The sequence below is a fragment of the Misgurnus anguillicaudatus genome, chromosome 24, assembly GCF_027580225.2.
Source record: "Misgurnus anguillicaudatus chromosome 24, ASM2758022v2, whole genome shotgun sequence".
Taxonomy (NCBI): domain Eukaryota; kingdom Metazoa; phylum Chordata; class Actinopteri; order Cypriniformes; family Cobitidae; genus Misgurnus; species Misgurnus anguillicaudatus.
Window position 1 is genome coordinate 27,621,402 of NC_073360.2, and position 27,940 is coordinate 27,649,341.

General features: G+C 37.8%; 1 protein-coding gene and 1 long non-coding RNA gene across 2 annotated transcripts; both read left to right on the forward strand.

Moving 5' to 3' along the window:
- Positions 1-26,093, forward strand: LOC129438874 (NXPE family member 3-like). Its single transcript, XM_073863121.1, has 8 exons — positions 1-45; positions 439-506; positions 10,600-11,031; positions 11,137-11,552; positions 11,679-11,755; positions 24,728-24,931; positions 25,104-25,441; positions 25,540-26,093. The coding sequence occupies exons 1-8, from the start codon at positions 18-20 to the stop codon at positions 25,732-25,734; spliced, it is 1,758 nt and encodes a 585-aa protein (XP_073719222.1). The 5' UTR covers positions 1-17; the 3' UTR covers positions 25,735-26,093.
- Positions 1,765-5,587, forward strand: LOC129438252 (uncharacterized). Its single transcript, XR_008642488.2, has 5 exons — positions 1,765-1,803; positions 2,165-2,248; positions 4,172-4,246; positions 4,513-4,662; positions 5,182-5,587. It is a non-coding gene; the product is annotated as an uncharacterized lncRNA (long non-coding RNA).
- Positions 26,094-27,940: the final 1,847 nt, after the last annotated feature.

Genomic DNA, 27,940 nt, shown 5'->3' on the forward strand with positions numbered 1-27,940 from the left:
TGGCTTCAGGTAACAAAATGATCGTTGAAACACGCGGATTATACGGTAAGTTATTCAAAATACTTAAATTGATGCTGCTGCTAACCAGATGCAAATGATAATGCTGTGTGGCAGATTTATTTTTATTGTGGTATGGCTACGTGTAAAAAAATATTTTAAAGTATTTTCTTAAATCCTCAACTTCTGTTTTAATTCCTGAAACAACTTGCTTTGGCATCCTGTAAGCATTGTATAACCTATGTAATCCTCTCAATTTTACAATTAATTTTTGTAACTATGTGATTTTAAACCCATAATCAAAATGTTATGGCCCTGTCCTATTCTATTCTTAAAGTTGCACATTTATTGAATGTTTTCTTTATTTTAAACCAGTTTGTAATTATTTTGAAATATTGTAACAAATACAATTTTTGTTAGTTACAATTTTTCATTTCCCAGTTCAAAGGGAGAGACCATGTTTAAAGATGTTGTTTACTGGCCTGTGCCTTGGACTTACAGGATTTCTGGTGAGTCTAGAAATGAGTTGTCTAAATGTCAGATGTTGCATCTCAATCAGTGTAATCAGTTCATTGCTTATTTGTTTTAAACCCTATTGACATTTTGTGCCATTCTGATTTTTATTTTAAACCATCTTGGCAGAGGTTAATAATTTTTCATAATTTTTTTAATTTTGGTTTCAGTTTTTTAAATTAGTTTAAAATGACTAAGCTACGCAAAAACAAAACATGTGATCCTAGGGCCGTTATATCTACCATTTTTGACCCCCCCTCCCCATTTATTTTAACATAAACTAATGAATACCTTCATGTCAAGATATCATTTTGTCCTACTGGCCTTGAAGTTTTGATTTTTATACTTGTCAACCAGGTGGCGCTACTTTTAACCATTCAGTGCATGCATCAATATTTAAAAGTTTTCTGCGGGATGTATTGGTCCTGAAAAGATAAACCTTTGATGTTGAAAAATGGTGTGTGTGTGTAAAAAAGTGTGTCTGAGGGTAAGGGGGTGGGGGTGATTGTCGGAGTGGAGTCGGTGAGTGGGGCATGGTGGCATATTCAACATATCCAAAGTCTTCTCTATTTGAAGGCCAAATTCTGCTTTATAAACTAATTCAGTAATAAAAACAATAAGAGGCCAAAACAAAAACAAAAAATCTTTTGTTACGGTACTCACATTTCTTGCTATATGGTTCTGATAATTTCGGACAAATCCAAAAACACTTCAGCGTACATTGCAACGTAAGGGTCCACTTTTCCAAATGCATCCCACATTTTAATCCAAAACAACGAAAAATGGGGAAAAATCACTTAAGATCCTCCTTTGCTTATATGCGTGCTTATGGTTAGTATGATCAATCATGCTTTTTTTTCTATCAAATATTGATTCTTATCATTGAAAATGCATCTTCTCCTGCTTCGTTAGACTGTTCCGATAAATATCCGCCCTATTTTTCTGTTTTGTCCAATCAGATAAGGTTTGACAACTTAAAATGTCCTGGAAGCGCATATTGGATAAGCCAGATGTCATTCAGCGCACCATAGGCTTTTGACTACACTGTAACAAATTTCTGTAGTTTTCACAGCATTATTACTGTAAAATGAGCAAATGCTTACTGTAGAACTTGTATACAGCATGTTGCTGTAGATCTGCAAAGCATCATGGTCTTTTTTCAACGGCGAGTAAATTCTACAGTAAAAATATTTTTCCTGTGAATCACAATACAGCAATTTCTAAAGGATTTTTTTCTTCAGCCAAGGAAAGCCAGAGATTCCACACTTTCATCTGAATTTTTACTTCAGAAAGGTAAATTTGCTAATTTAATTCCAAAGTTTACTCTTGTAAAGTCTGTTTGTTCAACTTTAAGAGTGCACTGAGAGAGAATGAGCAGCACACTTCACCGTCTTGTGTGTGCATTTTGTAATTTTATTACCACAAATATATAATTCTGCATGATTTCGATATATTTTCTAGTTTGGCAACATTTTATAACGTCATTAGTTTAGAGAAGGATAATAATTTAATAATAATAGTAATTGGCCGTGTCTCAATGCTTGTTTCAGAATATTAACAATTATAAAGTTGACTGTTATTCTTAGTTAATAGTAAATTGTTTAATATGCTTATGACTTGCGAATCTAATGCTTAGGTAACTTAAATAAACCAGGGTTGATGACGTATGCGAGTGCGACCTCCGCAGGCTGAAACCAGTCTCTCGAGCTGAAAGAAAACGCAGCTGAGGAGATATGAGGTAAGACTTATCCAGTCTTTAATTTAATTATAGCGTTAGCATTGTGAACCAAAATTAATTTAAAAGTGTGTATTTTTGTATTTATTGGCGCGATATTCGTTTAAATCTCACGGTTTTTTGTCTTGCTCGCTTACGTTGCTGCCTGAGGAAACGGAGCGGGCCGATTCGAAAGAAAGCATAACACAAATTTTTCATAATTTCACGTTTGTTTTACCGTTTCTTGGTCACAAAGTGTAGTTTTAGGACTAGTTCAGTCGAGAATGTATATGTATTATATTTAAATCTGCAGTCGATTGGTAAAGATAGCGCCTGTTTGAACGTTTGCTTAGTGAGATTCGGTACGAATGAGAACCAAAGCATGAGCGGACATCAGTGTTCACTCGCCCCGCTGACCACCGCCCTCTCTGGGCTTCATTTCTGACAGATATTTACTGGCTCTCATGTTGGCCTTGTTTGTTTATGATCGTCAAAATGAGATCAAATCAGCAGTATTTGGTGTCATAATGAAACTATTAATCGTTTTCTTATTCATATTTAGTGTCTTTTGTGTTTGTTATTGTTTTGGCGCGAGGTGAAAGTTAATAAAACTATATTTTTACAATGTTACTATGCTTTCCCATTTATTCTTAACGCGATACGAGCACTCGATTATTATTACACCTTGTTCTTGTCAGTACTATATAAAACGGTTATTTATCAGTGTCAGAGAGATGTTTTTGCATGCTGCTTTTAAATATATCAGTGGCAATATCTCATAACATGTTTTAATAGTCACGTCACGATAAAATAAATGATCAATGTCCACATTTAAAAGCTGCGGTGCTTACCTGCAGTTCCACTGTGTTTTCGCGTTCTGATAAGAGATATTGCTTCAGAAAAAAATAGTTTACATTCCTCTTTCCAAGTCCACACGATGTGACAAGACATAACTTCCATTAAAGGTGCAGTGTGTAATTTTTAGAAGGATCTCTTGACAGAAATGCAAAATAATATACAAAACTATATGATCAGGGGTGTATAAAGACCTTTCATAATGAACCGTTATGTGTTTATTAACTTAGAACGAGACTTTTTATCTACATACACTGAGGGTCCCATTACATGGAAGTCGCTGATCTTTGACGGAATAGTCGCTTCCGATTGGGATTCACAGACTGATTTACGAGCTATAGGCTTGTCGCGATAGTCTGTGAAACGGTGATTACTGGTGCTTCAGCCTCTCACCCTTTAGATCACTTGCCCACCGCGACACCCTCTTTCACCAACGTTTTGATATTTTTCTTGTAATTAAATCATTTAGTTTCGTTAGAGAGAGCAAACACTTACAACTGAATGGTCTTACTCGTTTTTGTCATAATATTTATTGGGCCGGGCGTATGCAAGCGCTGCATTTAAACAGTTGCGGGATTCAAAAGTGAAAGTAAAATGCGCACGTCTGCATGAGCATTTATAAGCCCCTCCCACACGGTGATATCGGTATCATCGGATTTGTCACGTGCTGATTAACCGGTGGGAAAATTCTGTCACCGCAGCAACCCTAACGAGCTAGTGAACTAATGAGACGGCGCGTCTGTGTTTGTCCGTGTTTGCGTGCAGTTTTTCCATTCAGAGATGAGGCTGTTTAAAGGATCTCCATTCACTAGGTGGCGGAATGATACGAAAGGTGAAGCGGTTACTGTGCCGTTATCAGTAGAATATCGCATAGCTCTTAGCCAATCAGATTCGAGAACCAGAAAGAACTGTTGTATAAATTAATATATCAAACATGTTAAAGTGCACAGAAACCATGCAACAGGAAGAAGCTGTTTTTCTCTTGGTTGATGCAAGTTATTTTTGTACAGTATTGACACACTTTTACTCTTATGAATATTGTACTTGTGATTTCTAAAAGTTATTTTTTTGTTTGTTTATTTTGTGTTACAGGAAACTTCCACCTACAGTAAGCAGATGCTGAGGCCCAGATTTCCATGCTAAGCACTCCAAGGCTCATCATGCTCGGTATGATCCCAGCACTCAACATAATAGATGCCAATTTTAGGGGTTACTTCATCTATAAAGCGTATTTGTATCAAGTCACTGTGTGAACAAAGTTTTATGTCATCTTGCACGTATATTCCAAAATTCTCTAGTGGTTATTGATCTAATAGGAAAGAAAGAGGTAGTTATGTAGGGCTAGTGTTTTCAATTAATTTTGCTTATGTAAAATAGTAAACCATATTAGATTGAATACTGTGCAATGTCAACTTTTATTTAATATTTTTTAGGAGAGTCCAATCTGAGGGCAAAAAATGGATGCTTTCCATCGAGGGCAGAGTTCTCCTCCAATTGAGTGACGGTTGTGATTTCACTTCTGCTCTAGCCTTTTTGCGTCATACTATGTATGAGGCAGCCACTACATTGGGATTTATCCAGAGGTAAGCACTGTTTTTTATATAGTTTTGACTAAGAATGGGAACAAATATTTGAGTACTCATTCTTTAACCAACTACCCGATTAGTAAAATACTTCTTAAAGTGTTTTTTTTAAATGAACTGTTGTGCTATTGTTAAATATCAAACGTTTAATTTAACTCGCCATGCAAAAGGTAGAAAAGCAGCACAGCTAGTCTAATACAGTGGCAGCCGGTGACTTCTTTTTTCGAGGGCGTTTGTCACAACATGTATGTAGCCCATCATGTGTGTGGTTCGTCATTTCAAAATATGTGTTTGGCGCGTCGAGTGAAACAATACTTTTCCATTCACAAATTAACAAATATTTACCATAAATTTCACTGTTGTATCACTAACTGTAAACTCCACAAACCACCAACAGAGCATATAAAAAAATAAAAATTGTTTATTTAAAAGTAAATCACTGCGAAGTAAACTTTTATGTATATGTCATCAACCTGTCTGTCTTGCTTTTACATTAATAGTCAATTTCTTTCATTACAGGGTAGAGTCCAGCCCAGGAAGTCAACTAGTTCATGTCCAGATTTAAAAGAATACTATTTCTGAAAAAAAAAAGGTCTTGGAGAAAAACAATATTCAGGTTTGAAATCCTGCTGTAAATGTAAATCATTTAACTTTTATGCATTTGTAATTTACCAGAAACTTTTTAATAAATATTGATTGTTTTGTGTGTTCAGAAAAAAAGTGTTTTTGTATGTTCAGAAAAGTGTTGAAATTAAATGAAACATTCACAGAAAAATGTTAACATAATTAAAAAAATGTATATGTTCAGAAAAGTTTTGAGATGTTCACAGAAAAAATGTAACACAAAAAATGTATGCTATGCTATTTTTAATTTATGAATTTTTGTAATTTAAAGTGATAAAATAAATGGCATTTTTGTGACAAACAGTGTCTTCATTTTACAGTACACAAAATAAATGCAGTAATCCCTATTACAGTAGTAGTTATGAAATACAGTACTGTGATTATTACTTTAAAAGAGTTTACAGTAATTTTAATTTTACTGCAATTACATTTACAGTAAGAATACTGTGAAATGAAATACAGCAACTTACTAGCTAATTGCTGCCAGCAAGTTACTGTATTTTTCACAGGATTCTTTTTACAGTGTAGATTACGCCAAAGCGAAGCCAGCCAATGCATAGCCAGCAAAGTTTTGATGGGCAGGTGTAGTAACCAATCATGAAACGATTACAAGGATTTGCTTTACGTCAGTAAAAGGTACTTCAACGCAAATCTGTGCAGTTCCAGATGACGCAGACGTGGCCAAAGGAAACAATAACATAGCGCGCTGTTGCTAATAACATTAGCTCACCAAGTCGCTGAGAAGGGATCCGTTTCCTCCAGAGGTTAGATTATAAACATCTCCATTGTGGATCGTCGACTGCAGATGATCTTTGTGTTCGGAGTGTTTTTGGAGAAGGTGATTGATTGCACCATCGATCGAGGTGCAAAAAGACAGAGATGCGTTGCGGTCACGGAGAGAAGCCGGTACACTGCACTCCGACAGAAGTTTGTCAGTAAGTTTGTCTTATGTACATTATATAGTTATAGCTTTTGTTTCATGTTAGCTGTTTTGGATTATAAAAATAACAGTGGAGATGACGAAGACACAAGTTTTACATGGGTTCATTTGTCTATGACATGTTATGTAAATGCATATGTATGGCTAACTGAATCATAGAATATACAAACTAAAAACAAGAAAATCAGATATGTGGGGAAAAATATGAGTATTACCAGCAATGCTGAGCATTATAAACATAAGCTATTTGGCAAACATAAGACATTTGTATTATAAATATAATTCATGTCATTTGTGTGTGTGTGTGTGTGTGTGTGTGTGTGTGTGTGTGTGTGTGTGTGTGTGTGTGTGTGTGTGTGTGCGTGCGTGCGCGTGTGTGTGCGTGTGTGTGTGTGTGTGTGTGCGCGTGTGTGTGTGTGTGTGTTTCTTGTGATGTAAAATAAGCCTTCAGCTGACACAGATGAGGACTGGAATCTGGAGTCCCTTCATGAGCGAACACATTCAAAATAACAAGTAATTTTTGTTAAAATGTGCAAATGTTTTTTTCTGAAATAGTTTGCTATGTGCTTTGGTGGGCAGAAAATTCTGAATTGATATACATCATTTAGTATGTAGTCCTGACTCATTCTCTTTTGATTATCATGTCATTTTGTTATCATGTGTCTATTTGGAGTTTCCAGGTGCACTTTTTCTGAAAGGACGCCTGGGCTTTTTTGAAATAAAAGCTCACAGAAACAAAATTTTTTTTGGAGTATCATTCTCAAATTTGAATCACAACATGGTCAGACATTCAGTTTACCTATATGGTGTCCCCATGTGTCTTACATGACATTTTCATACCCTTTTTGCTAAGTGAATGTTATTTAAAAAAAACGGAAGTCATTTAATGTATATTTTATACTTGTTTTACTCTGTTTCTTTACTACTCTGAGTTGTTATGACTATTGGGCAACAATATATCAAGTGTCTAGTTTCAAACAAGTCCAGAATTATGAATATAGACCATAGCGTTTAAGAGCTGCAGACGTTTTAGTTTGGGTTTGTCGTTTTTCAGAAAATACGCAAAAATAGAAGTGCTGATGTTCGAAATGATTAAAAAAATATGTTTAGATAAAATTATTAGAGGAATCAATTTTACCTCATATGTGAGCATGTGTAATTTCGCGCCTCCGTGAACTCTGGCAAACTTTGGCATTGTATCAACATGAATCTAAAAATCTCTACAAATGTAACGTTGAGATGGTCACATTTTAAACCATACATTTTCCACATGTCAACTGCACATTAACGTACTGGGGTTTGGAAATGTTGGGAGCATTTCTTACACATTTTAATTCCTCAGATAGCAAAATGCAGTAGCAACAGCAAAGAGCCCGTGAGCGCGCTCAGATGCTGATGAAGTCTGCGACTGCGCTGACTGCAGGACCTGCCGCCAGAATAAAGTAATGTAACACAATCAAAACACTATCAAAATGGCAAAAATCTCTGAAAAGTGAGGATGCAGCACAGAATTAATATTTTGCATATTAAACAGATTAGAAGACAAGTAACAGATTAATGGACGCTTCTTTGATTTTGAGGTTGCATGAAAAATCCATTTGGCTCAAAAAACCGAGGAGGCAAATATCCCATCAGTTTGAATGGGCATGACGCCTCTGGCTATGGCTATAGGTATGAGCAGTATGGAAGGAGTAGTCATTTTGTAAATGCCAAGGCATTATAGCACACATAGGGGTGGTTTCCCGGACCAGGATTACGTTAATCCAGGACTAGGCCTTAGTTTAATTAGGAAATATAGTTTCAACAAACATGCCTTACTAAAAACATTACCTGTGTGCATTTTGAGGTAAAACAAAGGGCACTGATGTGTTTTAAAATATGTAAATGCAAGTTGTTTTCAGTTTGAAGAGCTCTTAAAAGTATTTAAGTCTAGGACTAGTCTAATCCCTGTCCAGGAAACCGCCCCATAAGGTTCTAGAAATAATCATTCACTCCGACAGCGAGGATGGCTCCTCATCTTCCTCCAAGGATTCTGAAGAAGGCACGGAGGAGGAGTCTGATTCAGAATCTTCAGAGGGTGAAAGCGGAGACGGGTTGGATGATGTGATGGCAAGATGGATGTTAAAAATGAAAAAAAATCTTCTGGTCTCCGACGCGCCACAGGGACCTGACTTCAAGCTTTTCATTGATGTTGATGCATGAAATCCTGCAGCATATTAGGGCCATGACGAATTTGCATTGGAGATGCTCAATCACAGACTGGAGAGATCTTGAGACAGAGAAACTGCAGGCTCATGTGGGGCTTCTCATTCTGGCCGGTGTTTACAGATAAAAAATTAATCAGCCCTTAGCCTCTGTAGTGAGAAATTAGGATGGGGCATTTTCTGGGCTACAATGTCCAACAAAAGGTTTTACAACATCAGCCGAACACTGTGGTTCGATAAGCGTTACATTTTTCAAAAATGTAATAAATATTTCATATGAATGTTTCAGGCAGAAGTAGTTTTAAAAGATTGTCTCATTTGAAGTGGAAAAATATTGATGTATGATATTTTTTGAGCAGTTTTTGGTAAGGTGTTATTTTGGACTTTAAAGGCGGAGTGCACAATGTTTGAAAGCCAATGTTGATATTTGAAATCACCAAAACAAACATGCCCCTACCCCAATAGAATCTGGACCTTCTTTTGATAGACCCGCACTACACATACGCAACCCTCGCAAGGATGTCGGTTAGTAGACACGCCCCTTACTGCTCTTGCAAAGTGTTTTTTGTAAACATTGTGCACTCCGCCTTTAATAATAATAATCAAATCGTAGTTTAATACTTTTTAGTTTTTTTGTTGTTCTTTTCTGTTAAAAGACAAGTTCGGTATTTTACACTTAAAGCCTGTTTTCAGAATGTTCATGGTGAAATTGAACGGTTTTGACTGAAATTTCGACATATGCGGCTGCCCCGAGAATTTTAGGGTATTTGTTGTATCACCTCCCACCTCTATAAATGAAGTTCTAAACGTAGGTTCGGGAGGAGCCTAAAACATTCAGTCCTGTCTATCATCCTTAGAGCCTATTTAAGCGAGTTAATCTCCACGCCTTACACTGACGATTCATCCGGCATCCCTCCTCCTCCCCAATTCTCCTCCGTTATGTTGCCTATGGCTATTTCTCTTTCTGCTCAGTGTTACAATGGGGGGTTTGTGAACTTGGGGCTCAAGCTCCCTCTGAGGACAGCAAGCCAAATTTTATTTTACCATCATTCAATAGACTGAATGCGCAGGCGAACTAGTGAATGGCTATATAGGTGCACAGGAACAATCCTTCCTAAAATGTATTAAACTTTTGTTTACAAAGACGTGAAACTCATCGAGTTGTCAGGGGTGTTCACTGGTATGCTCAATGCTGCAAAAGATGCTTTCCAACAGGTGTTTTAGCATTCATTGTAAACTCGTGGACCTATTTTTCCAAACGCCTCACACCCGTACATTCTTCCGCTGAAAGCTTGAATAATAGACACTCCAGACCAGTTGGTGGCGATAATCCGCCTTTGCCAATTGCAAGAATAGAAACAAAGTTCCCGGCGCGGAGTAATACTGTACACTGAAAAAATGATTCATTGAATTTAATAAAATTTTTTAAGGTAAGTGGTCAATTTATTTAAGCTACATTTAAACAAAAGTTTTATATTTTATTTTACTTTACTAATCTTTTTTGTTTAAATGTAGCTTAAAAAAAATTATTGCAACCACTTGCCTTAAAGAAATGGATTCAATTCAATGAGTTGGAAAAAAATACGATAAAACCTGTTGGAGGGCATCTGTTGCGGCGATTTTTGTGTGAGCATACAGGTATCAGTAAACACTCCTGGCCACTCGGTGAGTTTCACGTCTTTGTAAATGAAAGTTTAATGCATTTTAGAAAAGATTGTTCCAGTGCACCTATAGAGCCATTATAGAGGTGGGAGGTGATACAAGAAACACCCGAAAATTCTCGGGGCAGCTGCATATGTCCAAATTTCAGTCAAAAACGTTCTATTTCATCATAAACAATCTGAAAACAGGGCTTTAAGTGTAAAATATCAAACTTGTTCTTAAAAAAATGTAAACAACTGTCATATAAAGGGTTAAAGTTTTCTAAAAATTGAATTAATATTTAATATATATGTTTTAGTCAGAAGCAGTTTTAAAAGACTGAGAAAAAAAATGTTTTTAAAGGATCTCTTAAGTGTTAAATAAACATGCAGGGTGCAAATTGGTAGTTTTAATTTCCCACTGTTAATTATTATTTATTATTAAACGTGTGATGAATTAAAGCCCTGAGAGCTTTCATGTTTAAACAGAACAGGTTAAACATTCTGACTTTTAATTATTAACCTTTAGGTTCTATGGGCTTACGTGGGAAGTAAAGAAGAGAAACGTCCTCCAACCAGCTTTTTGTCACAACACTTTGCAAAACTTTACAATTCCAGAAACTTCTCCACCTCTCCTGCAGATGTTCAGCTAGAAATCAGTTCAGAAGACTCAGAGTCAAGTTCAAGTTCATTTTACTCTGAATTTGGAATCAGTTTAGAAAGTTACTCCAGTTTACAGCAAACTCTTTACTGGGCTGGACCAGACAGATCAATCACAAATGTGTCTATGAGTACAAGTCCAGATCACTCCACTTTCATCATTCAGAACCTGAAAGACAGCTACCAAATAGGGGAGGAGCTTTTTGTTACTATCCATGCCAGGGACTTTAATAATGAATCTAAACGTTATGGAGGGGATTTCTTTCAAGCAAAGCTTTTCTCATCCAAAAGTCCCAAAAAGGTATCTCTTACATGTCTGCTGTATCAGTGATGTTTACTGAGTTCTTATCTTTAGCTGATTTTCCTGGACATTAATTTGAGAATGAGAAATGTTTTTCTGTCACAGGCCAGTGTGTTTGGGGAGGTGGTGGATTTGCTCAACGGTTCCTACTCTGTGCGTTTTCTCCTGCCGTGGGTTGGAGAGGCACAGGTGGCTGTGCGTCTGATCCACTCCAGTGAAGCCGTGCAGGTCCTCAAGCATCACAGAGACACTGACTCTGACAGAGTTTTCTTTAATGGATATTTTGAAGGACCAGGACCAAATGGGACCAGGCTGACAGAAACAGTGAAGTGTAATGTGAAGTGGGACAAGAATGGACTGGAGAGGATGGGGACTGGAGATTGTTGCTGTGATTACAAAGATTCTCACAGTGGAGAAGAATGGCGCTGTCAGAGACCCAAATCCTTGCCATGCAGTGCTCGCGTATATCACTCTATGGGCGGGTATAACAAATGTCTGACTGCGAAAGAAGCAATGTTTATGTAAGAATAATTTAACTTCAGTTTCATTTTTGCATTGAAAGTGCATCCTATATAGCGTTTTTTAAATCATTAACTAGTTTATAGTTTAAAGACTACTGGAAAAATCAGTAATGTTATTTTTAAAAGGAGGCAAACCAACAAAGGCATCAATGGACAAAGAACATCAATCAAGATTTTTCCTTTCAATGGAACAGTGAGAATTGGTATGTTAGCCTTTTATACCTTTTTATAACTGCAGCTGGGTTGCCGGTAATTTACCGTAGATTTAAATTTATGTTATTTACTGTCAAGAGTTTGTTCAAAGTTAAATAAATTTTAATTAACAAGTCTTTATCTTTACAGAATAAAACTATACAATAACAGCCTTATGCAAAGCACTCTGGGAAGCAGAAATCATCATCAACCTTTTTCTGTTTTTTGCTTCAGATTTTGTTTCCCAGAATGTTTTGTTTGATGCTGTTATTTTAGTTTTACTCTGTAAAGACAAAAACTTGTAAATGTTAAATGTTCATTCAACCTCGAACAAAATGTCGCCAGCAAATAACACAAATTCAAATATACGGCAAATCACCGGCAACCCAGCCGCAATTTCTACAGATTTTTTTACAGTGTAGAATAAGGTGTTTGGCAAATTTATGTAAATAAAGATATTCCAAAAATTTATTGGAGTCAGAAAGTCCACATAAAGCATGGACCAATGGATATCTATGCATTTGTGATTACTATATAAAGCTTTATTTGATAAATATTATTGCCTAAATATAGTGGCATGTGGAAGTTTGAGAAATTTCTGTTAATGTGAACAATTAAGCGAGTGGAAGATGAAGTGATCTCCAAAAGGCATGAAGTTAAACATGAAACAATATTTTAAGTGTCCCAACAATCAGCAACCATGTGTGCCTCTAAGCAGTTGCCTGGCACTGACACTGAAAAAGAAGGGGAAGTCAGGAAAGAAGATTGTAAAGTGTTTTCAGGTACTGATTTCCTCAATTCGGATTGTAGGCTAATTAAGAAATGGCAGTTAACAGGAACAGTGGCAGTCAAAACAAAAGAAAAATATCAAAGAGAACTGCTCGTAGGATTGCTAGAAAAGCAAGTCGAACCCCTGTTTGCATTGCCTAGACTTTCCGAATGTTGCAATAAAACCTCTCCTGCATCCTTATCACAAAAATCAGCATCTGAATGCATGATGCATTGTGGATAAAAGCCATGTGGACCGATGAGGTTAAAATAGAACTCTTTGGTCACAATGAGTAAGAATATGGGTTCCTGTATAACTCAGTGGTAGACCATTGTGTTTGCAGCGTAGAAAACCATGGGTTCAAACCCCAGGAACACAAATACTGATAAAATGTTTAGCTTAAAGCACTGAAAGTAGCTTTGGATAAAAGCGTCTGCCAAATGCATAAATATAAGGTATGTTTGGAGAACAAAGGGCATAGAATTACATGAAATGAACACCTGTCCAACTGCTAGGCATGGGGGTAGATCGATCATAGTTTGGGGTTGTATTGCAGCCAATGTCACACAGAACATTTCATGGGTAGAGAGAAGAATAGATTAAATTAAATTCTAACAAATTCTGGAAGGAAGCATAGCATCATGTCTAAAAAAGCTAAAGTTGAAAAGAAAGTCTTCTGACCTAAACATTATAGAAAATCTGTGGATAGACCTTAAAAGAGCAGTGCGTGCAAGACTATCTCACAAGAAGAATGGGCAAAAATCCCTCAAACAAGGACTGTAAGACTCTTGGCTGGCTACAAAAACCATTTGAAAGCTGTGATACTTGCCAAATGGGGTGTGTTGGAAACCTTTTATTAAAGAAAGACCAGGAGACTTCTTCAAATTACAGGAGCAATCTTCAAATTACAGCATAGAGCCCGAGGGCTGCAGTAACCAAGTCTGACTTTAAAAATTAGCATGGCCTAATGGCAAACTCCCAGCAATAGTTTCTGGGGCTAGATCTTCTTGTAGCTGGACTACTGACATTGAAGAAAATGCAGTTTCAACATTTTCACTCTGAGCCTTTTTCCTTGCTACACACACCTCAACTGAATTACCTGCTTAGTTACAAACATTGTGTTCCTGTCTAATAGATTATAAGTCAGGACTGACATCTGACTGTTGTTTTAGGGTGGCCATTCGTGCCAGTTCCGCCGGACACGTCCCAAACATGTTTTCGGGTTCGTTCTCCGGAAGTTGCGTTGCTTGACCGCATACGTCATCGAGGTTCTCACATTTCAGTTAAAATACATTAGAAAATTAAGATTTATTTCTTTTAAGACATACACTCATTGTAGTTTCATTCTTTCCTTGAAATGTAACGGTTGCTTTTCTGAAATTAAACCCGAAATATTAAACCTTGATGACGTATGGGGTCGACCAACGCAACTTCCAGAGAACAAACCCGAAAACATGTTCGGGACGTGTCCAGCGAAACTGGCACGAATGGCCACCCTATGTTGTTTATGTTATGGCCTATCTTCTCATTAGGAGATGGCACGAGAATACAAATCTTGAATTTTCTTCTCTAGTTTTGCAATACACTCAGTTTGCTCTGCAGCTAAAGCCAAACAGTACTCTCTGTAACAGTAGTTAACTCCTTTTATGTTGTTCTTTCTAACACAGGCCCCCAAAACTTTCTTACACTCTTCAAGAGTCCACATCCTATCTGGATCAATACCAAATGTCTATGTTAAATTCTGTCTAACTGATTCTGTCACAATAGAATTCATGTGTTTATTCGGGATTGAGCTAAACTCATTGTCTGACCATAAAGGAATTGCGAGTCCACCTTTTCCCAGTTGTGGGAATCAGTCTAGAATGTTTTTTTTAACTATTTTTACATTCAAGTGAAAGGGGACATTTCGTAAGACTTTTAAAAATTTAAAATACATCTTTGGTGTCCCCAGAGTACGTTTGTAAAGTTCTAGCTCAAAATATCCATCTCTGTACAACCATGCTGAAGTGGTCTTCTGGTGCGACCTGTGGCTCTCAGCACCCTGATCCACAGACAGAGGTGCCGTTGGAGACAGGTGGCGCGTGTTCTATGGCACTCTCATTCTCTATCGGTCCTTACGAGGATTCTGTGTCTGCCGCAGCATCGGAGTAGGGCCGTCTATTTTCTGATTTGGATCTGCTCCTTCCTCGGGTAGGGTTGCGGAGCCCATGTTAGACCTCGAGATGGCGGCTATACTCGCTTCGACGGCAGTCAGCTTGGTGTGGACTCAACTTCCCATACCCGAACCGTCCCGCCATGACGATTGGTACTTCGGGGGTGCTCTCCTCACACCCTGTGCCTTTCTTTCCCAAGGAGCATGATGACCTGACTCAGTTGTGGAAAACCCTGTTTTACTCCTGGAAGCGACCGCATCAGCCATCTCCCCTCACCTCTCTCAAACCGCTAAAGGGTTGCGCTGGTATACTGAGGGACCAGCCGACCCTTCCCTCATGAGCCTGCAGCCTCCCGTCAGCTCTACGCCAGGCTCATAACCCATGACCCTGGTCTGCTTACCAGGCTTGTGGGGAGGCAGTTTCTCCCCTGCACGCTATGGCGTTGCTGCAGTTTCATCAGTTAAGGCTCTGAGAGACCTGCACGAGGGAGCTCACAACCCGGCAGTCTTTTCTGATCTCTGTGTGACCAAGTCACCACAAAAGCTGTTGGTTGTGCGATGTCCACCCTGGTGGTCCAGGAACGTCATCTGGCTGTGTCTCGCGGAAGTGATGGAGGTCGACAAGATTAGTTTCCTGAATGCTCCAGTTTTCCAGACCAGCCTTTTTGACAATGTGGCAGAGAGCATTCAACAGTTCTCGGTAGCCCAAAAGCAGACTGAGGCCATCTTGCTGCATCGGAACCCAAGTAATGGCGGCGGCGGCTGTAAACAAACATTGATAAGTTTATCACGTGTGTCCCTTGTTGTGTTTCTACTATAATGATTACAAAAACACAAATAAGAGTGCAGACAACGATAGGCAGTTCTTCTTTTGAGTTGTTTACTGCACAACCTAGTAAACCTCTTGCTAGCCAACCAAACACTAACCCTGTGTTCATTTTTACGATGGCCAAACTGTACCTTCACCATGATTACTATGGTTTTATATATATATATATATATATATATATATAAATATATATAGTGTGTGTTTGTGTGTGTGTGTGTGTGTGTGTGTGTGTGTGTGTGTGTGTGTGTGTGTATCTCACAATGGAAACTCTAACACTCCTCGCATTGGCTCGTGTGACGCGCTGTTGTAGTATGCTGGTGAACAATCTCAGCTTCAAAGTGGATATTTGATGAGCTCCCTTTAGTCAAGTTTGCAGACCCTTCTCATCTCTTCCCCTGTTTTGAAGACCTGAACAATATGGGGTGGTTTCCCAGACAGGGATTAGAAAATTAATGTAAGAGCTGTCCAAACTGAAAACCACTTGCACTGACATATCTTAAAATACATCAGTGCCCTTTGTTTAGCCTAAAAATGCACACAAGTAATGTTTTTTGTAAGGTATGTTTGTTCAAACTAGTTTTTTAATTAAACTAAGGTCTAGTCCTGTCTTAAAATAATCCCTGTCCAGGAAACCACCCCTATATCTTGTTGCGATAATGCACGGGCATTTTTGTTTATTATACGCTCATATAAGCACATAATGTGCTATTATTTTTTTAAGCTTCTGAATGATTCTCACTTCAGTGTGGAGAGTAACGAGCTACCTGATCTCTGCTTTAGTCCAGTTTGCAGACATTGCTTGTGTGTAAGGAGGACGCAGAAACAGCGGGATCCATTTTGCGGATGTTTATTAAAACAAACCAATCTAGCAAACAAATCCAAGACGTTAGGCAAGTGGGTAAACAGAGACAGGCAGGCAGTAGTGATGTTAGGTTCTTGAACGAGTCGTTCTTTTGAGCCGGTTCTCATGAAGTAACCGGACGATCCGGTTCACAAATCGAACTGAATCGAACTTTAGTTTTGGGCATAGGTTCCGGGTTGATGACGCATGACGCACAGCCGAAATGGCACGTCGGACTCAAAAAGAACCAAACAAAGTTTGTCGATGATTGCCGAGGCGAGGATTGCCGACGATTCTGACGGATGAGTTGCTGACACTGCGTGTGAATCACCGAGGATTGGAATGAGCCTGATGCGCGAAGTTTCTTTTTTCATTAGTTTCTTGATATGCTTGTTTTTTTAAAAAGCTTTAGTTTTGGTACGATTTATTGTGCATGCAAATCATATTGTAGTTGTTTAAGGAAGACCAATGAGTTTAACACACAAGTCTATTTATTATTTCAGGGATGCAAACACATGTATGGTCAAAAAAGAGAGAGATAATCGAAGCTCTCGCTCCACGGCAAATATTCAGATACTTACATTGCCACCGGCCCCTGCAATCCCCGGCCCACTCCATAGGCATATTTAGTAAAATGAAACTTTAAAAATCAAAATACGCCGACACTAATTTGGAAAATTCAATTTAATTTTTATTAAACAAACTCAAAATATATAGCACTTCTTCTTGCTTTAGTAATTCCCTGATCTTTTCTGCTGCTGAGGCCTGGTTCTGAGTAGCTGGTAAAGGATCTTCCTTACGGAGGAGTTGTGCCACACTTTGAGTTGATAAGATTGAGGTCACTCTGTTTGTGTGTATGGATGTTTGACAGTGTGCAAACAAGGCATGCACTCCTCTGCTACTGTAGTTAATTTCCTTCATACAGAGAGTGCACTTAGCACAACCTTTTTTCTCAATTTTCTTAAAAAAGTCAGACAGTATGAATGTGTGTTTGACTGCATGGACCTGGATTGTAGTTTCAAGTTTCAGCCAAGACCACTTCCAACTGCTTTTACAGCCTCTATCCATCTGTTGCACAAGAAGTGCCTCACTTTCCTCAATTTCCCTCATTCTGCAAATGAATACAGATTTGAATTTTTTGCAAAACTGTATCATAACGGAGTGCAAATAGTTCACTTATATCTCACAGTTATACCTTGACCCTTACGAAAATTAACCATGGTTTTACTACAGTTAAAACCAAAAAAACATGGTTACTGTAGTAAAACCATAGTAACCACAAAACCATGGTTTTCAAAAACCATACTTAAACCAGTGCAGTAAAACCATGGTTTTGCTGATAGTAATCAATACACCAAAAAAAAACATGGTTACTACACGTTTACCACAATAAAACCATGGTTATAATTTTCGTAAGGGGAGTCAGCTTGAGCTTTGCTCGTTCAGTGCAAAATTTAGATATTATTATTAATGAACCATCTTTTATATTTAAAAAAAATAGGAGAAATAAAGTGCAGCGCGTGGTCGTGACTTTCAGTTGTTATCGCCATAGAAACCGGTGGCGCACTTTAAACTGCACGTTACACACAATGTTAATCAGACTCCCGGTGGTGCACTTTAAACTGCACGTTACACACAATGTTAATCGGACTCGGGACCAGTAATTGAACTGGGACCGACCCGGACCTGAATGCCAATTTAATATATAGATTCGAAACTGTACGGGTGTCGGGTCCTCCATGAAATGCATACAACTCTGCTCAAGTTCAAAAACACGTGAGCTCGCTTCACGTCGCACCAAACTCATCTGAAGAGACCAAGGGCGTAGGTTTGATTCTGGCATTGGTGGGGACATAAATAAAGTGGTCGCATTGCAAAAACTGTTTATCACCGTTTACTTGAAATAAACAAAAGACAACTCAGTATGCACTTTACTCAGTGACATCTGACTTGCCACCCCAAATTTAATGTACTATAATAAACAATTCGTTATGTCCTAGAGCCTAATAAACAGTAACTGTTAAAGTCTTTGTCAAAAAAAAAGAAAATCACAACATATATGAATTCATATTTACTGTATAACAATGAAGAATATGCAATTAATATTTAATTCTTAATTTAAGTTTGCCAAAAAAATCCCAGTGTTGAAGTTGGTATGTATATCATGCTGTTTCCTGAACAACGTTTATTAACGTTTCTGTAGTTCACATTAAATCTTCTTTTCATTAACAGACAGTTAATCAGTGTGAAATAGTTTTAAAAAATAGTTTTAAGTTTAAATGTAACCTTACATTATGTCTACATCTGTGCAAGTAATGACCACAGTGCAGTAATGTAAAGTATTCAGCAATCATGACATGAATTCATGTTTTTACCATGTTGAGGTTATTTTCTTTCATGGATTAAGGACCCCCTAAATAACCTTGCCACCCCATTTATAAAAGGTTGACAAAAGTTTGCAACTCCTCAGGTTAACATGGGATTGTCGTGTATTGGTGAAAACACTGTCCTTGTGCATGAAACAGTTACAGTGGGTATAATAATACTTTCTTCCTCACTTACCTGTAGCCCGAATAATCACGCGCGTCTTGTTGAGTGAACTTTGGCGCGTTGTACAAAGTGAAACCATCCTATCACACGTAGCGAGTAAAGACATAAAGTGATGTGAGTTAGAGCGGCGGGACTCAAGAAATGCTAATCCAATCATATTAGCAATGTGAGTAGAGAGGCGGGACTAAAGAAATGCAAAGCCAATCATATTAGCGATGTGAGCTACGGAGGCGGGCATTGCAGAGAACGAAAGCTGTTAACCGTTTGTGTACCACACAGAGCGTCATTTTTACAGAACGGGATTCCGAAAGATTTCTAATCTCATTTAAATGATTCCTGAAAAAATATAATAAGTAAAAAATAGAAAACACAAGAATAATACGGACATCAGTGGTTATATATAAATACAGATTAATTGTTTGGTCAAAATTATTGCTAGGGACAATTCAGTCTTTCCTGAATATTGCTAGGGACATGTCCCTAGCGTCCCACCCAAAATCTACGCCCATGGAAGAGACACGATGTGCTTGCACGCAAAAAATCATTATCAAAGAGTGTTGTTATAATCACGGCAGAACAAATAAGACTAAATTTAATGCCAGATATACTGGAACGCTTCTAGTAAAGTCCATTGGTGGGAAACACTGCAATTTACAGGTGAATTTGATGAAGCTAAAACGTTACACACACACACAAACACTACCTACCCAATTGAACTATGCCTAGCTGAAATGTTTAATCAATTACATGACTAGTAGATTATATAACATTATAAACCAAAAAGATCCTTACCTCCAGTGATGTCTTCAGTTGCTAGTCGAACAGGCGCTGCGGCAAACTCAGGTTTCGGGGAGAAATTTGTTAGATACGCAGCACGAATGCGGCGCCACAAAAACGACAGGCGGATGACGTCAAAGTACCGCGAGAGCGATTCGAGAAACCATACTGAGAAGTCTAATTTCAACTCGCTCTCGCGGTAACTTTGACTTCACCCTCCTGTCATTTCCTGCTTTGCCGCTTGAAGTCGAACACACTAGTGGTTCGCGTGCATGATGTTTTGCCGCGCAGTGTTGTGATTCGCTTATTTTCTTATTTACTTGTCACCTATTGTTGGCATTGTCATCAGACCCCCCCCCAAAAAAAAAACTCTTCGGATCTGCACGAGTCACACAAGTCACCCAAACTGACGTGAAAAAAGCGGGAGGCGCCGAAAAGCGCCGTGTTTGCATCCCTGATTATTTATACGTACACATCCGCAATTGTGCATCAGTGTCTTTTAGGAATCTTATTCAAGTTGTAGGCTTGTCAAAACTGGTCAGTTGTATCTGGCATTTATTATTCATCATCCCCGATTGAAACTGCGACCACAAACATTACTAACTTCTTGTGAATGAAAGCCAATATATCAGCTATGCCTTCACAAAAACAACTTTTTTTATGTTTTAATGTGTTGATACAAACGACTTTATTTAAATGTTTCATTGATACAGTAAATGCAGAGCCGGCCCTAGACCTTTGGGGGCCCTAAGCAAAATTTGGTCGGGGGCCCCTTTGACCGTTTTAAGTAAGGCCTAAAGAAAAGCAATGACTACCTTATGACTATACTGCACATATTATATCTACTATGTTATTTTTTTAAAAGTGTCTATTAAATAATGTTTTAATTCTATGTATACTGTATGTTAATGATCTTTTTTACGCTGCTGGTCCTGAGTACGTATTTCATTCTTATGTGGCAACATGTAGCCAACAGAATGACAATAAAAGACCTTGGGGTGGTCCCCGACAGGGATTATCTTAAGACAGGACTCGGCCTTAGTTTAATTAAAAAACATAACTAATTTCAACAAACATGCCTTACTAAAAACATTACTTGTGTGCATTTTGGGGCAAAACAAAGGGCAATGGTGCATTTCAAGATATGTCAGTGCAAGCTTTTTTCAATTTGGACAGCTCTTAGCCTACTTTTATTTTAGTCTAGGACTAGTTTAATTCCTGTCAGGGAAACTGCCCCCTTGAGTTCTTAATTTGAGAAATAGGATACCACTGACTGAACTGAATGGCAGTGGAGTGCAACAAACACACACTGATGAACTTGCTGAATAAAAAGACTGATAAAGTGATTTTCACTGACCATCAAAGAAACATTTTTAATTGACACCAGAGTTTAAGAGGCACAAACAACAGCCTATATATAATTTAAGTGAAATAGAGTAAATAGAATAACATTTAAATAAAATAATAAATATAACACTTAAATGTTTAAATTTTTCAAATAAACAAAATTAACAAAAATATCTAAAACACTACAAACAAGGTTAATAGTACCTAACATTCGCTATAACAACCGCCTCACTATATATTATCCTTACGTAAATAGCATAACAAAAGTTAATAGGCTTGTTTGAGATGAGCTAAATCTGATAAGTTTGTGGATAATAACAATTAACTTGCAAATAATATTAATAATTGAAGATTAACAATTAACATTGCATTCATAACATTAATCTAACAAAGCTGGCTACTGTATGTCATATGCATTGCTATAGTTTAAATATTAAAAACTGAACAGTGACATTATACACTTTTGCAAAGGCTAGCAGGTGGTTTAACAACGGTGCGCTGTCTGGGCATGTACCACGCAAATGCCATGCGCATGAGTTTGTTTACTCTTACACATAAAACACTTTAAAGCGTAACTAAACCCCTGGTCAGAGCGCGACTCCACCCACTGGCAATATTTAAAAAATGCAAGAAAAGTGGGCAGATCCCAACGGAGATAGAGGGGACGAACTAAGCTCGTACCAAGTGTGTGGTGAGATCGTAACAAGGGCGTGGTGAGCTTGAACCTGCTTACGTCACAAGTCATTTTTTGGACCCAACATCCAATAGGAAAATTCAACTGCAGTAGCCACCGTTCAACCTGAAGAGGGCAGCACTCAGACGTTTTTACACCATATATTGTAGTCTTAAAACACTTTATATCCAAATGTCAAAAAATATACTAAAATCAATGAACAGCACTAATAAACCATCATTCTTACAGATCAGTAACTAAAAAAAGTTGGATTAGGGTTTAGTTACTCTTTAAATTCAGACGTTTAACAATACAATTACACTAATGACATAAATATGTAGAAATGACAATGGCATACGTGAAATATAAGCGTAACAGAATTAATTTACCACGTTAAACCGTTTAAATATGAATTATTAAGCTTAATAAACCAATTCACGTTATGATGGCAAATATAAGAAAGAGAAGTCAAACAGAACACAGGTTTGGTCATTACCGAAGTCAAATAAGATCCACTTACTTCGCATTTACGCACAAACACACATAACATTAAAGAAATTGTCCTTAAAGCAACAGCAAAAGTTCACGTCTGTATCAGCAATCCGGCTCAACTCAACTTGCGTTCTGTGGGCGGGATGCTCACCTGCACATAGATCGCGGGCACTGATTGGCTGCTGCGCTGGATGCTGTGTGTCAATCAATCTCGGCAAGAAAGAGATCTTTTTAGCGAACTTTCATAATAACTATAATAACAAGTAACAGCCTTTTTAACATTGCCATAATAATAAATAATTAATATTTATATTTATTTTATGTTACTTTTGATGAATGATTTTTTTCAACCACTAGCTGAGTGACTTTAGGGGGCCCTCTGCTGGCCACGAGGCCCTTTGCAGTTGCAAGTGTCGTTTAATGGCTGGGCCGGCTCTGAGTAAATGCATAGTGATGTCATTTCTTGATGACGTCAGGAACCGGTGAATTGGCTTTTTGAACCGGTTCAATGAACCGAACTGTCCGAAAAGAGCCGGTTCGCGGAAATGAATCGGACTTTGCATCACTAGCAGACAGGTCAATATCAAAAGGCAGTCCAATCCAGGCAAATAATATACAAGGGGTAATCCAAAGGCAATAAACAGAGAAACAGAGAAAAGGTCATAAACAGGCAATCAGAATAAAACTCAGAATAAACGCTTGGTATGCAGGGAAAACTGGCAATACCTCGCGCTAGGCCTAGGCCAGCTTGAAGCTTAAGTAAGGCAAAACAGGAAATGATCAAAGAAGCAGAGGGCGGCGCCATGTCAGTACTCCGGAGAGGGCTCCCTCTGGTGGCGCGGCGGTATGGACGTTACATTGTGGTGAATGTTAATCTTTATGTAAATCCCTCATTTTAAAAAGCTTGCCAAGTTTCTTACAGCAGTGTTACAAGGTCCTCTTTCCGGGAGCGAGATCTGCGAGACTAACAGATCTGGTTTATTTTTAGTAGGTATGATGACAAAATTTTCAAAAACCCCAAAACTCTAAATTTATCACATGACTAGACAGAGCAGACATTCCCATTTGCAAAGAAACAAGGATTGTAAAAATCTGTTGAGTATTGAGAAAGTTATGATATTTTTAATATTAGAAATCAGGGGAAAAAGTTATATATGGATGTCTATGGAATGTGTGTGACCGAAATGCTGCTTATTCACAAGTTTTTACTTGTAACTTTCTCATTTTATCGGATATTTGCATGAAATTTTAACAGAAGGTAGAATTTTGTTAGTGCTTTCAAAATAAAATATAAACATTTACTGTTTTAGTTGGAATGGGCATCAAACTTTAGTTGGAATGTGCATCAGACCCATGGTAACCATGATTTTTAGAACGATTCCTGCAGTGGACGTTCTGACAGAGCGTTCACTGTAAGTCTATTAATAGATACGTGACTACCAAATTTCCGCGGATTATTTAAATACCTTCTCCACCATAGACTCAGACTACAATGTTTCAGGACCAAGATTAAAGATATTTATTTGGGTCCATCTACCTTTCATTAGAGACCAGAGCTTAGTGGAAGCACACCGCCCGGTTGAAACTGACACAAATGTTTAAACAGCTGCTGTGAATTAAAAACACCTCCGAGTTGAAAGTTAAAAATATCAAACGCTTCCGGTGGTCGGACTTGACCTATTTATTGTCGTATTTAGTTAAAACATACTACAACCGTGCGGCGAAAAGTGGATATTGCATGATACACATTTAAAAGTACTGCGTGGGCTGAAACAGATTGATTCTTCGACCCAGAAATTCGACGCGCGTGCCCGCGATGTCAGCATTGCTATTTTTAGTACTTCTTACAACATATTTTAAATCAAAACAGCTTTACAGCAAATGCATGTTTCATGTTATAATCAGCAAGTATTCATTTATCAGTCAGAGGTGAGTGTCAAAGTAATGTCCATATGGGAATAATATACAGCTGTAAGATAATACAATATGCAGTTAGTTACAACTAAGTAAGCAGCAACATTAAATGTGTTTTATGAATGCACTGACAGGGGGCCCCTCACAAAGGTTTGCTTAGGGCCCCTCAGCATCTAGGACCGGCACGGTCATCAGGTGCTACTAGGTGCTAACTATAGAGACAGAGCACTGTTATGCAAGGTGCTACTAGGTGCTAACTATAGAGACAGAGCGCTGTTTTGCAAATTTGAAAAACGCCCACCGAGGGGGGGGGACCAATCCAACCATTTCCATTGAATTTGTATTGCGAGAGGCCACCTCCTTGGCATTTCTGTAACTTGCCTTTTGGAGATCATTTCATCTTCCACTTGCTTAACTGTTCACATTAACATACATTTTGACCAGGGGTCCCCAAGCTTTTGCATGCCACTGTATGACACTCACAAAGAGCAATTTCTAGATGTAATTAATTTGACTCTCCCAGGATAGACATTTTTTATTCCTTTATACTGCATTTTTAAGATTTTATTATCATGAAAACGCTGCACCTATTACAATTACACTTTTAACTTGGAGTCACTATTTCACTTTTTCTTGCAGATGTAACACAGAAATGTCGTCCTGGTTTGCACACACCAGTTCCAGCTGGGTTTTACCTGAATGATGTTTGGACGTCTTTTGTGTGTAGCACCCGTCCTTTTACTACCCAAACAACAACACAGTGTTTAAAAGACAAACACATCTACATGATGGGAGACTCGACCATGAGACAGTGGTTTGAGTTCTTGCTGAAAAGGGTACCAAGTGAGATGGATAGTTTCTCCATATGAATTAAAAGCATTGAATGTTAACTGGTTCAGTAAGATTTTACCTTAATCAGATAATTAGACTTAGTCATAGTTTATATGTCGATACCAAATGACATCTATACATACCAAAATTTGGGGATCATCATTGTTGGCTTTTCTCACTGCAGCCTTGAAGCAGATGAACCTGCATGTTGAATATCATGCAGGGCCTCTTATAGCAGTGGATGTGGATAACAACATTGACTTACACTGGAGGTCTCATGGGCTTCCTCTGCGCTCTCGGAAAACTGAAGTTTCTAATCTGCACTACGTCAGTAATGAGATTGATGAACTGACTGGAGGATCTCACACAGTTATTGTCTTTAATCTGGGACCACACTTCACAACATTTCCTCTGGATTTCTTCACCCACAGAGTGTTGAGGATCCGCAAAGCAGTGCTAGATTTGTTACAACGGGCACCAGACACTACCGTTATAATCAAGACCGTAAACACCGGCTATAAGGTAAAAAGTTAATAATATTAAACCAACACATTTACAGAGAAACGTGCATACATGATTATGTATATTGTACCTAAGGTGTATTTCTGTCTTTCTAATAGGATGTGTTCGGCAGTGACTGGTTTTCTTTGCAGTTAGACAGAATCCTACGGTGGGCTTTTCAGGATGTCAGTGTTTATATTTTGGATGTTTGGCAAATGACAGCCTGTCACTACAACAAAGAGAACATTCATCCAGCTCCTGTCATCATAAAAAATGAAATAGACATATTTCTTTCTTTTATTTGCCCTGAATGATTTTGTCAGGAGGTAAAAGCAACATATTTTTTTCATTTAGATTCAATTTGTAAAACATGGTAATATACTATAGGGTTTTTTTACAATATAAGAAATCATGGCAGAAACTGCTGAGGGTTGGCAAATAAATTATGTACTGTAGAACAAAATCTGACACAAAGGAACTAAAAAAGCGTTTCTTTTCATTAGTTGCACACTTGCTCATTGCTGTTACTTTACAGGTTAATTTATATAACTCAATATGTACATCACATAACAACCCTTACTACACAGTAAAAAAATGCTGCATTTTTGTCAAATCAACATATATTTTTATGTTACTTTAACTTAACAAATTAAGTTAAACAATTTCAACTTGTTTTTATAAGTTAAAGTCAACTTTTATTGAGTCAAATCTCAAAATAGAAGGTTGAATTTACTTGCAAAACAAGTTGTTTTAGTTTCATGCTGCATTTTTTTACAGTGTATTTGTCTTTTATAATGTATTACTTGTTTATCATATACTTTATTACTTGTTTATTCTCTTATTATTTTTCTTTATATAATTTTCTGACTTGCCATTCTAGTGTGGTCAGCAAAGAGAAAATTTCATTTTCGGAGTGCATACAATATGACAATAAACGCTTTAAAACTTGAAACTTCGGGACAGCTTATATTATAATTTAATCTCTATAGAGACCCATCAGTGACACGGGTGTACTCTGAATTTTTTCTATCTTTAATATGCTTTTTATGTAAACATTTTTTATGTTCGAAAGTCTCGCAAGACATTGGAGAGGCTGCGTGCGGTGCGAGAGGTGGATAAATTTAAATGTATTTTATTTACTGGCAACATTTTCTTCAACGTTAAATAAACGTTAAACCTTTACAAGTGTTTGTCTTTACAGAGTAAAACTAAAAAAACAGCATCAAGCAAAGCATTCGCGGAAACAAAATCTGAAGCAAAAAACAGAAAAAGGTTGATGTTTATTTCTGGTCCCCAGAATGCTTTGCATGAGGCTGTTATTGTATAGACGGTTTCAGCAGTAACAACATAAACAAGCGGCTGTCGCGGTCCGCAGTAACTTCCGGTAAACTCCGCTAATAATAAATAACAAGAAATATAAATAAACTACGTTTAAAGTACTAACAAGCAAAACAACAACACATAGATTATATAGGAAACCAAAACTTTTGTTATTTTGACGAGGCATTTGTTCAAGAGATCAGTTTAGCAACTAGTCAGACCATTAAAAAAACAAAACCGGAAGTAAGGTTCGGATCCAGACGTGTATCACGTGCGTCCGATGAAACCGTCTATTGTTTTATTCTGTTTATTCTGTAACTTGCACAGACATATCTTAAAATACATCAGTGCCCTTTGTTTTGCCTCAAAATGCACACAAGTACTGTTTTTAGTAAGGCATGTTTGTTAAAACTAGTTATTTTCCTAATTAAACTAAGGCCTAATCCTGGTTTAAGATAATCCCTGTCTGGGAAACCACCCAATAAGTGAAATTTAAAAAGGAAGCCATGTAAACTAATGAGCACAATTATTTAAATAAATCCAGTACATTTGTAACAAAAGTTTTACTTTTTTCCAGAAATTAAACAATTTTCATTCTTGTGTGAATGTATGACAATAACAAAACACATTTGACATGAGTAATTCTCTTATAGTACATTTCTTCTTCAGATTAGAATCATGGACTCACATGTGCCCAGTTGCTTTACATTTAAAGCATCTTCGAAATGCATTGATGTTAAATGTTTTGATGCTTGTAATTCAAACATAAAACAGTCAGACCTGTACTTGTAGACAAGTTCTGTCAGGCTCAAAAACAGAAGAGATCCCAATGCAGTTAACAGAAAATGTTTTATTTAAACAATAATGACAGCAAACAGACAATGGCACGTCTGGGCATAAAGCCACACCAGGGCAGACGGCTGAGACAGGGAAAACACACAAACACCAGAGAGGGAAACCACACACATTCGGGCTCCGGCCAGACAGCGAACGGTGGGAGAGAATCTAGGGAACCCCGATATGGGACAGGATGCGTAGACCGCTCCCGTGAGTGCCGCGTCACGAGAGCCAAAGGGACAGGGGAAAATCCTGCAGAGGGAGAGAGAGAGCGTTAGTGATGCTGACGAGAGAAGCTGGACAACTCCAGTGATTAAGGGCCTCTCCAGTGGACAGCGACAATGCCGCGATGAGTCTCCGCCG